Below are 12050 nucleotides of genomic sequence, written 5' to 3' on the forward strand. Positions count from 1 at the left end.
CTGCATCATCGAAGAGGTCACATACTCCGATGATGAAGAAAGGCCTAAAAACTGACCAGTAAAGTATCTTTTGATAAGGACCACTGAGGACACTGAAATGGCATCTTAACAACCTGGGAAGGGGCTAGAGGTTAGGGAAAGAGTTGGCTCCAGAAGTAAAGAAATGAAGGTAGGGAAGAGAAGTGTAATCCAACCAGAGTAACAGGAACAGCACTTACAAAGGCAGAGAGATGTGGGAGAAAAGAAATGCAAATAAAATGGCTGAGCTCTGTGGGGGAGGAAAAGGCAGGAGGGCGGGTGTGAATGAGGCTGGAATGGTGAGCAAACACCCTATGGTAGAGGCTCCCCTCGCCTTGGGACTTTGCCAACCACTTCCAGTCCCATTCCAATATCCACCTGAAAAGCCCAAGGGAACTGCAGGAAGAAAGGAGGCCAAAACCAAGCAAGGCAGGCCCCCCGAGTCCATCCAACGAACACAGCCCCTTCCAAGAAATGCAGAGGCACACATCTGCAAAATTCCTGCTGTTCTGAGTGCATGAACATGCTAGATAAACCTTATAAACTTTTATAAATACCAAATGCGACCATTTCATATCTACATCTAAAGAAGTTTATATATAATGCAACATCAACAATCTTGAAAACATATATCAAAAATAAATAAATAGTAATCTTGAACCTTCACCAGCTACTGGACTTAAACTAATGAGTTAAAAGCAATTATTGAGGAGCATATCCATGTCACATGCTAGTTTCCAATTTTTAGATTCTTGAAGGCACAAACCACGTCTTACTTATCTCTAAACCCCATCTTTCTCTTCCCACCACTAGCAGCTAATACTTCACTTCATACACAGGAGATGACCAGTAAGTATTTACTGTATTGTACATTAACACCATGTACTTGTAAGACAGCTAAATACAATAAGGAATGTGGAAAGAGCTTATATTCTAGGCTTGGGAATTTCGTGAACTAGTGTTTTATAGGACTCTCTGGTTTATGAAAATTTTCATCACCATTCTCTCATTCAGTTCTAACAGGAACCCAATGGAACACACATTCCTTTCCCCAGCAGACAAAGGAAACAAAGGTTAAGAATTTAAGTGATATACCTAAGGTCACATGGTTGTAACAGACCAAAAACTCTAAAACCCAGGTCATAGGCTACTACTCTTTCTAAGACGACCTTCAACAAAAAATATATCTATGTATTGAGGGCATATTTAGCAAACAACACACTAACATGCTGGGAAATAAAACAGTGAACAAACCCTATGAAACTTACCATCAGGGAAGGGGGGGTGGAAACACCTTAAATAATAATTATAAATAATTACATGTATGCAAAGACAATCAGGTCACCTAACCTCCTTCAGAGTTGCTAACGAAAAAAATATGCACTGCCATGTGTTAAAGGTGGTAAACTTTATTCAGGAGCAATGAGATAGCTATCGGGACCACTGCGATGGCATTTTACAGTGAGGGGGAGAGAGACTGGGACTAACTCCAAATACAGCATGGAAAAGTGGGAATTTATAGCCAAGGAGCAGGGTAAGGGGGTGAGTGATAAAAAATTACTAAGAGGAAGCACTGAGGGTAAGAGAGGTTCTGGCTAAAGTGACCTGTGACCTACCAGAATTCTGGCTGCAGACAGGCCAGGGTAATCAGACATCAACCCCTGAGGGAATAATGGTCGAGGAAGAGGAAGTTGATCAGATATGGAGGGTGGGAGGATTCTGGTTAAACTGACTTAACAGGGTTCTTGCTAAAACTAGACTTTACAAGGAAGCGCACAAATAGGCTTAAAAAAAAAGGTCCAAGAGCTTGACTAAAGTTCAGTCAGGCAAAAAATCTTTGTCAGGACCTCACAAGTCTCAAAGACAAAAGTAGTGCTATATTGAAATCCAAGGGTTTTTCTCTTTTATCCTATTTCAAATCATTTAACTCAATTCATCCACTTACTAATGTCTAAAGCTCCTCAAACTTGGAGGTGCTTTTCATGTAGGGATTTTATTAAAATGCATTTTAATTCAAAGACTGAGGACTGAAATCTTGCCTTTCTAACATGCTTGGGTTATGGTCCAGGACCTCGGCTGGGGGCATGGGAGAGGCACCCACTTGATGTTTCTCTTCTCTTTCCCTCTCCCAATAAATAAATAAATAAGATTTTTAAAAGGTATTTATCTAAACCAATAGTTACCACAAGACAACACAGTCCCAACACCTTACAAATATGTTCCTACTTGAGCAAAAGCTAAAATCAATACAGTTCAATTTTGGCATATTTTGGTCCCCAAATGTCTAACCACTTGGAATTACACTTGTTGGTATAGTTTGGCTCTAACTTTAATTTGAAAAAAAAATTATTTCAATTCTTAAGAACCTGCCACTTCCCAAATTAAAAACTGACAAGGATAACAAAGGATCATTAAACTATTACGGAGTCTGACTGATAAAACCCTCTTGGGAGTCCTGAACAAGAGGGTGGAGAGACCTGGCTGGTGCGGCTCAGCAGACTGAATGCCAGCCTACGAACCAAAATGTCACTGGTTTGAGTCAGGGCACAGGCCTGGGTTGTAGGCCAGGTCCCCAGCCGGGGGCGTGCGAGAGGCAGCCACTGTTTCCTCCACATGTTGATGTTTCTCTTTCTCTCCCTTTCTTCCTCCCTTCCCCTCTCTAAAAAAAAAATGATTTTTTTTTTTAAAGAGAATGGAGACACAGCATCAGTCCTCAAAATGATGCTGTGCTCTGGTTAAGAGGCTTCAGTTTTGATAAATTAGTTTGTTGTTCACTGACTAAAAAGTGCAATATTTATGAATTAAAAATAAGAGCACCAGCTGAATATTTGGCTGGGTGTGGGAATATATTAGGGACACTGAAATCAGGCATATGGGGGTAAAAATCATACCCACAGTGAGTTATTAAACAAAGAGCTATTTCAGTGTTAAATCTAAGGCTGCACAGGGCGCTGGTGAACAAACAGATTCTCTGAAAGAGCGGGAAGGTCATGCAGGGACTCTCTGTGTGGAACATGATCTGGACACCAAGGTACCAGAAAAGCTGCTGTTGAAGACTTTTAGCTATACTGCCTCTACTTAATTATTCCATGTTTACACTGAATACTAAGGAAGTATTTAAATTAAACTATTATCTCTTTCTATAAAGAAAAACACAAAAAATATTCTTTCTAATACCCAACACAACTACTGAACTATTCTCATCAAATTTCATTTTGGGAACAGAAAGATAGTAGCAATAAAACAATAGTAGCAATAAAACATAGTAGCAATAAGCATAAAACTATAGCAGCAATAAAAAATCAGCCTTTCATTACAAATAATAACAATAAGGCTACTTGGCTATGTGTACTTAGACTATTACCCAAATAACATTTGCTCACCTTCCAAACCCTGCTTATTTTTGTTTGTTTCAAAATCCTCAGAAACTCAAAGTAGCACTAATACACATGATAATAAACCCACAGAAACTGGCTATGATTTAAGTAATCAGAAATGATGAATGTTCATAAAAAATAGTAAAAACTACCAGCAATAATCACACTGTTGAGATACTGATAAAGAACAAGATATCACTAGTGCAAATAATTACAATTTACTGAACTAGGCCTTTTACATTCAGCCTCTCTAATCCTCCCAATATCTCTGAGGCACTGGTCCTAAATACAGGAATAACAGGAAAAAATTAGATTCCCGTCACACTAGTACATACACACTGTAGTCACTGGCTATTTCATCCTTCACATGGCTGAAGCAAGGCCCACACACGCTCAGGAGAACAGTAGTGGTTGCTGTTCTAGGGCCATAGAGCGGGTAGCCAGGTAGGGTTAGGAAAACGGCTGTATAGGGAAGCCTGAATAAGTAAGGGCACTGAGGATTACAGAAGCCAGGTATCTCACTTATAAAAGTAAAAACATGTCAAGGGAGAAAGCTACAATGATCCCTGTGCTACGGGCTCGGAATTGCAGTTATTGGTATAAACTCATTCAATACACATAGACAGATTACAGATTATAGCAATTACAGTGCTAATTTCTAGCACTAGTAAGTCCAGGAAGTCCAATAAGATAATACTTGGTCAACAGCCATTCAAATGATGTTGCAGAAGTGTATCTATCTATTGCCATAAAAACTTCACAAGTGAAAAACCTGATCTATATACAATAGGGATCCATTTGTTTATTTTTAAATATATACAAACAAAAATGGAACACAATAGACTAGAAAGTTATATCAAAAAACACAAATAATTATCTCTGAATGTGATTGAGTGATTTTTTAAATTTTCTTCATTTTCTTATCAGTATTTTGTGATTTCTCCAAAATGTGTATTAGTTTTACACTTAAAAATGGAACTAAAGCCCTGGCTGGTGTAGCTCAGTGGATTGAGCACAGGCCTGCGAACCAAACCAGCACGATTCGATTCCCAGTCAGAGCACATGCCTGGGTTGCAGGCCAGTTCCCAGCAGGGGACGCACATGAGGCAACCATACAGTGATATTTCTCTCCCTCTCTCCTTCCCTTCCCCTCTAAAGATAAATAAATATTTTTTAAAATGGAGCTAAAAATTAATTTTAGAGTATTATTTAAATTTAAAGGTTTCTATTTTCTCTTCTACTATTATATTCTTGGTCCCAGCAGTATGAGATAGTGAAGACTTCTCCTATTGTAAAAACAAGACCTATCTGAAAATCATCTTTTAATATAATTTTATCAATTAGAAATAAGGCAGTATGAGGCAAGATCTCTGGATTTAGATTGGCAGGGTTCAAATCCCATTTACATTACTGACTGGCTACATAATTTGGGGCATATTATTTAGCCTCTCTTTGCCAGTTTCTTCATATGTAAAATGGGGCAGCTGCTATGCTAGGCACATAGTACTTAGCTATTTATTATTATTATTACTGTTGTTATTGTTATTATTATCACCATAATCTTCTTCCTCTTCTTTTACAGGAAAAGATGCTAAAGCACTACAATCATACGCCAGAAAACTACACTGGTGGGAAGGGGTGGGGCAGGGTGGGGGTAGTGAGACAGATGGAAGAAGTAGAGAAAAGAGTGGTAGGAGAGAGAGACAGAAAGACAAGAGTCATACAGCAAAATCCTGGATCTCCTTTCCTAAATTGCTATTCTTTTGAAAAGGCAGATGGAAGTTACTCGTATGTAGCATAACGCTCAATAAACATTTCCCTCCTTTCTTCCTCAATCCTCTGTTTTTTCCCATACAGAATACACTGCTTTATATTCACTCACATCCCTAAACCACCTTTCCTGCAGACTTGCATTTTAAAGTGAACTATTATTTGGTTTAACTCTGTTGTAAGTCAAATGTCTCTGTGGGATTCCATCAATCAGAAGGGACTTACAATTTAAAAATGCTAGAAACACAGAGAACACTCAGCACCCTTTTTGAATAATTTTTAAGAACTCGCTTTGGCCCTGGCTGGTTTGGCTCAGTAGATTGAGTGCCAGCCTGGGAACTGAGAGGCCGCTGGTTCAATCCCTGGTTGGGGTGCATGCCTGGGATGCAGGCAAAAGGCAACAAACAGATCAATGTATCTCCCGTGCATCATGTTTATTTCTCCCTCCCTTCCCATCTCTCTAAAGATAAATAAATGAATAAATAATTTAAAAGACCTCACTCTAATCAAAATTTCTCTATATTTTATATGCATAAAATATCAGGAAATAAAAAACACTAAGCCAAAAGACTTGTGTTCTAATTCTATCCAGGCCAATAATTAGACTAGTAACCTGAAACTTGTGATTTTGCCACTTTAGGGGGAAAAAAAACAGGTGAGGAAGTGATGTCACTGATAGATCCCCTCTAGCTTCAAAATTCAACAGCCTCTTGGGCAAACCTGAAAATGGAGAATTCACAGGCAATTTTTCATGCCTCCATGTCTCCCCGACTACAAACTGCCTTTCGTCTTCCCCTTTTAGAGAATCTTGTTCTACCTTCCGTTAATGTCCATTACTTCTTTCTTGAAACCTTCCCCCCTCCAAATGCAGTAAATTCCTCCATATTCTTTAGACCCATGACTACATTACATCTATTACAAATGGCTGTTTATAAACTGTCTACTATATCTGGAGTCCCACATTTTGCACAAAGCCTAGAACACAGCAGGTGCTGAGGCTGTGTTTAAAAATTTGAGTCTTCAACCCTGACTGGTGTGGCTCAGTTGGTTGGGCGTTGTCCCGAAATCCACAAGTTGCTCTTTCAATTCCAGACAGGGCACATGCCTGGGTTGTGGATTCAGTTCCTGGTGAGGCAGAGACAAGAGGCAACTGATGGATGTTTCTCTCCTCCTCTTTCCCCCTCCCTTGCCCTCTCTCTAGAAATAAATAAAAATAAAAGTTTGAGTCTACAAAGTTAAATTAGGTTCCTTTGAAGTTTCCCTGTGCACCATCTGGAAGTTTACAGCTTAATTGGAAGATACAGGGAAGCCAGTTTGCAGCACAACCGAAGCCTTGCCCCAGTCAGATCCAGGTATGCGGTGCAAATTTATTCTGATCATTTGTACAGAAGCTACACAAAGGAATCACTGCAGCAGATTACCTGGACACCCTCTGGGGATTACCTAATCTACCTTACCTCCCTATCCAAACGAACCTCTTCACCCTGCTGTACATTATCCTAGGGCATTTAAGACCTCCTACCATACTATATAATTTACTTATGTTCAATGTTTATGGTTGTTCAATGTAAGCTTAACTAATGCAGGAATTTTTATCCTTTTTGTTCACAAATGATAGCCAATGCCTATACTAGTGCCTGGCACAACATATGATTTTTTTTAACTAAAATTCTTTCCTTCTATCTCAAAGATGTCACGAGTTATGAGTCACCACCTTCATAACCTTATCTTGCATTGCCCTTATTTCCTTGGATCCACCCACTTACGTAAAGCTTCCAAGAACTGGAGGAAAATATTTGTTATTTCATTCCTAAATTACAACTCTTATTTTCTTTGCTCACCTGTTGGAACAGAAATAATACCCCGGAAACTATACCAAGTAACAAACAGATGAAATAACTGAAACTTTTTTCTTTACATTCTGATATTTATTTCTATCTACAAAGTTTTCACTACAGATTTTGAACTAATAGTGGATAAAAACCAAAATAAAAAATGTTGGTCCCTGACTGGTGTAGCTCAGTGGATTGAGCGCGGGCCTGTGAACCACGCCATAATGGTTCGATTCCCAGTCAGGGCACATGCCTGGGTTGCAGGCCAGTTCCCAGCAGAGGACGCACGAGAGGCAACTATACATTAATATTTCTCTCCCTCTCTCCTTCCCATTCCCTCTAAAGATTAATAAATAAAATCTTAAAAAAAAAATGTTGGATTACTTTTTTGGCACACGGGCTTAAGATTTTGAGAATACATTAGCTGTTACATGTGACCTGACTGAAAAATTATGTCCCAAACAGCTCAAACCTTCTAATGTGATATATATATATAAAATATATACAAATAACATATATATATATATACTATATATAATATATGTTAGTTATGGCAAAATCTTCGTTAGGTAGCTAATATGCTTAGAAGAAATGAACATATCCATTGTTATTACTGTAACTATTAAATATTGAGCCATGCGAAAATGAGATACTATTGTATTTCTATTCAGAAAATACTACCAAAACCTTGTCTATCCCCTAGTTTCCTCCAAATATGGTCCTTCCCTGCTTCATCCAATTTAGCGATGAGTTCCAAGAAACACAAGTCCAGCAGCGGCAGTCATGGACATCATCTGCTTTACTATTTTGAAGACAGCTTTTAAGTTCTTGAAGAAACCAAATATAAGCAATGTAATAGACTCAAGATGAGAAGCTTCAAGCTGGGGTGCCTAGATATGTTGATTCAAACGAAAATAGAAAACAAAGACCTTCATGAAGTCACCCAGTCCTCTCATCTATCACCACCTATCTAACAAACTCGACTTCTATCTAGGATGAGCCTTAAAAAAGGCTTCGCAACCTCAAATGACAAAAGACAGACCCCCTATCATGTGAGAAATAATAGCAAGTCTGTCTACAGGTTAGCCTCCTCAGGGGTCTCTCAGTTTTGCTTCAACACCCTAAAAGGAATTAATATTCTAGACATGAGCATTTGAAAGTAAGGGTTAAATTCTCAGGACTCAGGTGCCAAGGTGATGACAAAAAAAAAAAAATGTGAGGTGGGAACGAAGAACATCAGAACAGAAAACAATCATTAAATACTATTTTCTCTACAATAGTAGAGGAGTGTATGGAGTGGGTTTCAATCTCCAGAGTTTTTATCAGCTTTCTAACCATAGGTTAAATGTAATCACAACAAAGCCTTCAAAAGTCTTCATTCCGCAGGGTTCAAGGTCCTGTTTTCTGAAGATGTAAGGCTTGTCTGCTGCCTCCGTACCCCCATCTTGCCATCCCAGCTTTCTGCTCATATCCCAACCCCCAACGCGTCTGTAACAAACGATAAGTAAGGGAAATGACACACAGCACTAAACGTGACGTGACTTTCTCATTTACAAATGATTTGGAAAACAATTCTCCAGTGGACCTAATCAACCCAGCGCACACTACCCAGGCCCCACTCGGTGGTTGTCTGAAAAGATAAAGCCCCCATTCTTCGGGGAAGCAAGGAGCTGTTCCAGACCCCAAGACCCCAGGCGGTTACCAGGGGATCTCTACTCACAAACAGCCTCGCTAAGTGGCTTACATTCACTGGACTTTTCACCCCAACTGCTCACTCCTAAAGCCCAAGGGGGTAGGGAGTACAACGCTCCATCATCTGTGTTTGGGACCCAGAGAAAAAAGCAATGGGCAGGAGAGACTAGAGACAGGCAACCGGGTACACGTCGGATATGGGCCTTGCGGACAGTGGGAGGTTATTTATTCAGGGAGTGCAAATAAACAAACCCAAAAGGAGCGCGGAGGGAGAGGTTGGAGTGATGAATAAACGCAAGCTCCCGGTACCGGGGTGTCTCGGGGCTTGGGGTCCAGGGAGACAGAGCCTCCCTGGGGGCTGGAGGGTTCCACGCGTGCTCGAAGAGGGTTGGGGAGGAGGCGGCGGCGGCAGTAGGGCAGTGCGAGCGCTCGGAGCAGGTTCCGGGAGGCCGGCTCCGTGAAAACGCCCAGATCGGGCAGCAGGGGCCAGGTGGGCCCGGGCCCTCGGCCCAGGTCGCCTGAACAAAGCCGGCGTGCGGGGAGTGTCGCTACTCACAACAAGAAGCTCATGTTGGCAGCAGCGTGGGCTGTGCGCCGATGTGGTGGCGAGGCCTCGGGGCGGCGGCGTTGGCGTCAGCCAGGGAAGAAGAGAAGGGAGAGAAAGACAAGGAGGCGCAGGAGTGCAGCAGAGGCGGTCCTGGGTCCCCAACTTGCTCCGCTTCCCTAGTTCCAATGGCAGAGGGGCGGAAGTGGGAAGCGCACAGCTTGAATCTCTCGAGGGGAGGGGAAGGAAAGGGGGGCGGGGAAAGGGCCGCCAGCCCGTCCCCGGAGAACTGCCACCGCAGTGCAACCCGTGGTCTCCTCCTCCCAAGCCCCCAGCGTCCCCCACCCCAGAACTCTCGCGAGAGCTACGCGCGCCCACTCTGGCCGAGGGGCAAGGCTCTGGGTCCTTCAGTTCCGGACACCTTTGCAGCTTCGGGACGCAGCCCGCGAGTTCGCTAAAGCCGCCAGGCGGATCGAGGCCTGGCCACGTTGGTCAGGAAGGAAGTGGACTTCAACTCCGGGATATGAGAGTACTGCAGTGAGGGATCGAATTGCCACCAGAATTTGCCCAGCAAACAATGAGGGAAGGTTATGGAGTGTATCTCCGGCTATATAAAAACAAGAGGAAATTTCCTCTCCTTAGAGTGGCTAGAAGAGAGAAAAGGATCTAAGTGGCTTTTCAAGATCCCTGTTGTTTTATAGGCATATTTTAAAACCCTGAACTAGATGATCAGAGTCTGAACTCCATCACTGTCTGAACAGGCAAGCTAGGCTGTCATCAGCTGCTAGGAAAATGGGAAAACTGCTGTGGTGACCTATTGCAGGTGTGCGGGTGTGAGCATTTTCTAATAGATTATACAGACTTGACCTGGTCGCCTTAACTATGTGAAATGCAGGTTCCTGTATAACGGGAACCGAAACGTTTCTAGATACCAAAATGAGTGGTGTATCAGAGTGCCCAGTGGTTATGATGGACTTGGGACCCATAAATGCTTAGTCAGCATTGCCAATAATGACCTGCCTTTCTGGGATGAGCATTTTCTGGTGGAGAGAATAACAGATACAAGTGCTATACGTTAAGAAAGAGCTTCAAGTGTTCGCAAAACCAACAGCTTATGGCCTCGGCAGGGTGTCACCCAATAAAGCTGGACACATAGTCAGGGCAAGCCTAGACAAGACATTTGAATTTTATTCTGAGAACACTGAAAAGCTAGCAGAGAAGCAAAAATAATAAGAGGATAAGATAAAATAATCATAACATAATCATAATTCATTAGTTTAATGAATCCATTACACAGCTTTAGTGATTATCAGCTCATCATGATCCCTGATTAATGTTTTAGAACGGTCACTGTCCTTGTAATGGACTAGAGGAGACCAACATGGAGAAGGTAAGGTAAGCCAGAAGACGACTATAATTCGTCCAGTTGTTTCTCAACAGTTGTGATTTGGTTTAGGGTAATGTCATTAGTAATAAAAAAAAAGAAATAATAATCTCAAGGTAAAATCAACAGCACTTATTGAAAAGCCAAAGATTACCCGTTTTTGTTTGTGTGTGTGTGTGTGAGCTTTAACAACTGGTGGATAGTCCCATCATTTATTCAAATAGAGAAGTTATGAGTCATGATTTTGGTCCTGTTACTAACAGTTCCATTTTAGATATATTAACTTTGAGATATTTTTTAGACATCAAAGTAGTGATGTCAGATAAAGTCTTGACACTATGCCAAGCCCACGGAGAGACCTGAATAGAGGTACGAATGTAGGAGACCTCAGTAAGTAAATAGTATCTGAAGCCATAAGATGGGCTTCCAAATTAAAATGTCAGCTTCCAAAAGCTGACATTTTTATGTCAGCTAAGAATACACTTAGCGAAAGTGTTATGCACTTTCTGCACCTTTATGCACTTGTGTTTCTTCTTTCTTTACTTTTCTTCCCAGATATCTCAGGTTTCTGATCATCATTTACCACATCTCCCTCGGTTTATTTATATTCTTCTTTTCCCTCAGGGTGAGGGATTCTACAACCTTAAAGAAAATGATTCATATTACCTTTTTATCAGATTAGTTAATCACTTCCCATTTGTTAATATGTTCCCCTCCCAGAAACAGTAACACCAGTTAAAGCCAAATTTCCAAATTGTAGATGAGGGAAAACTTTCTTCTCACAGAGTATTTTAGTTTAAAAATGAAGTAGAAATGATTGGATTTTAGAATATCGCCATTTTTGCAACTCCTAATAGATTAATGGATCTGGGCATTGATCACCAATGGCTGCTAGTATCACAACAAGAGAGATTAACATACTTTTTGTGCATCCTGATGGAAGAATATATCACCTGTGAAGGTGATATCACCTGCCAACCAAATTGAACCTAAATTTGAACAAGCCGCCAGATGGAATTTACTAAATTACAGGAAGTAGGGAACAGAAGAATATGCTAAAGAACATGGGAAATGACTCCACGTGAGTGCGATCAACAAAATCGAAACTGTGGCGAAGCTATGCAGGACCTAATTTCTTCAACAAATGAATTGCAGGGTAAAAATAGAGCTGAAGGAGAAATCCCTAGGTTGAAAGAAACATAAGAGACCTATCAACCAATTACAATGTGTGTGCTCATTTGCATCCTGGTTCAAAAAAGAAATCTGGGAAAAAATGATAACAAATATTCATGTCATTTATAGACAAATGAAAAATGTGGACACTGGATATTTGATGATTCTATACACTGATTGTTAGTTGTGGTAACGATGTTGAGGTTGGGGGGGGATTTAAGAATTTTTAGAAACATGAATTGAGCCCCGACTAGTATGAC

General features: G+C 41.0%; 1 protein-coding gene across 1 annotated transcript in view; it reads right to left on the reverse strand.

Moving 5' to 3' along the window:
• Positions 1-9538, reverse strand: part of MOB1B (MOB kinase activator 1B) — a 48326-nt gene extending 38788 nt beyond the window's left edge. The window contains exon 1 of the mRNA XM_037063451.1: positions 9246-9538. Within this exon, the coding sequence (XP_036919346.1) occupies positions 9246-9259 (14 nt within the window). The 5' untranslated portion in view covers positions 9260-9538. The remainder of the gene's footprint in view (positions 1-9245) is intronic.
• Between the last annotated feature and the right edge of the window lie 2512 nt (positions 9539-12050).

The sequence above is a fragment of the Sturnira hondurensis genome, unplaced genomic scaffold (genome assembly GCF_014824575.4).
Source record: "Sturnira hondurensis isolate 20B ecotype Veracruz unplaced genomic scaffold, ASM1482457v3 Scaffold0014584, whole genome shotgun sequence".
In the NCBI taxonomy this organism is placed as follows: Eukaryota; Metazoa; Chordata; class Mammalia; order Chiroptera; family Phyllostomidae; genus Sturnira; species Sturnira hondurensis.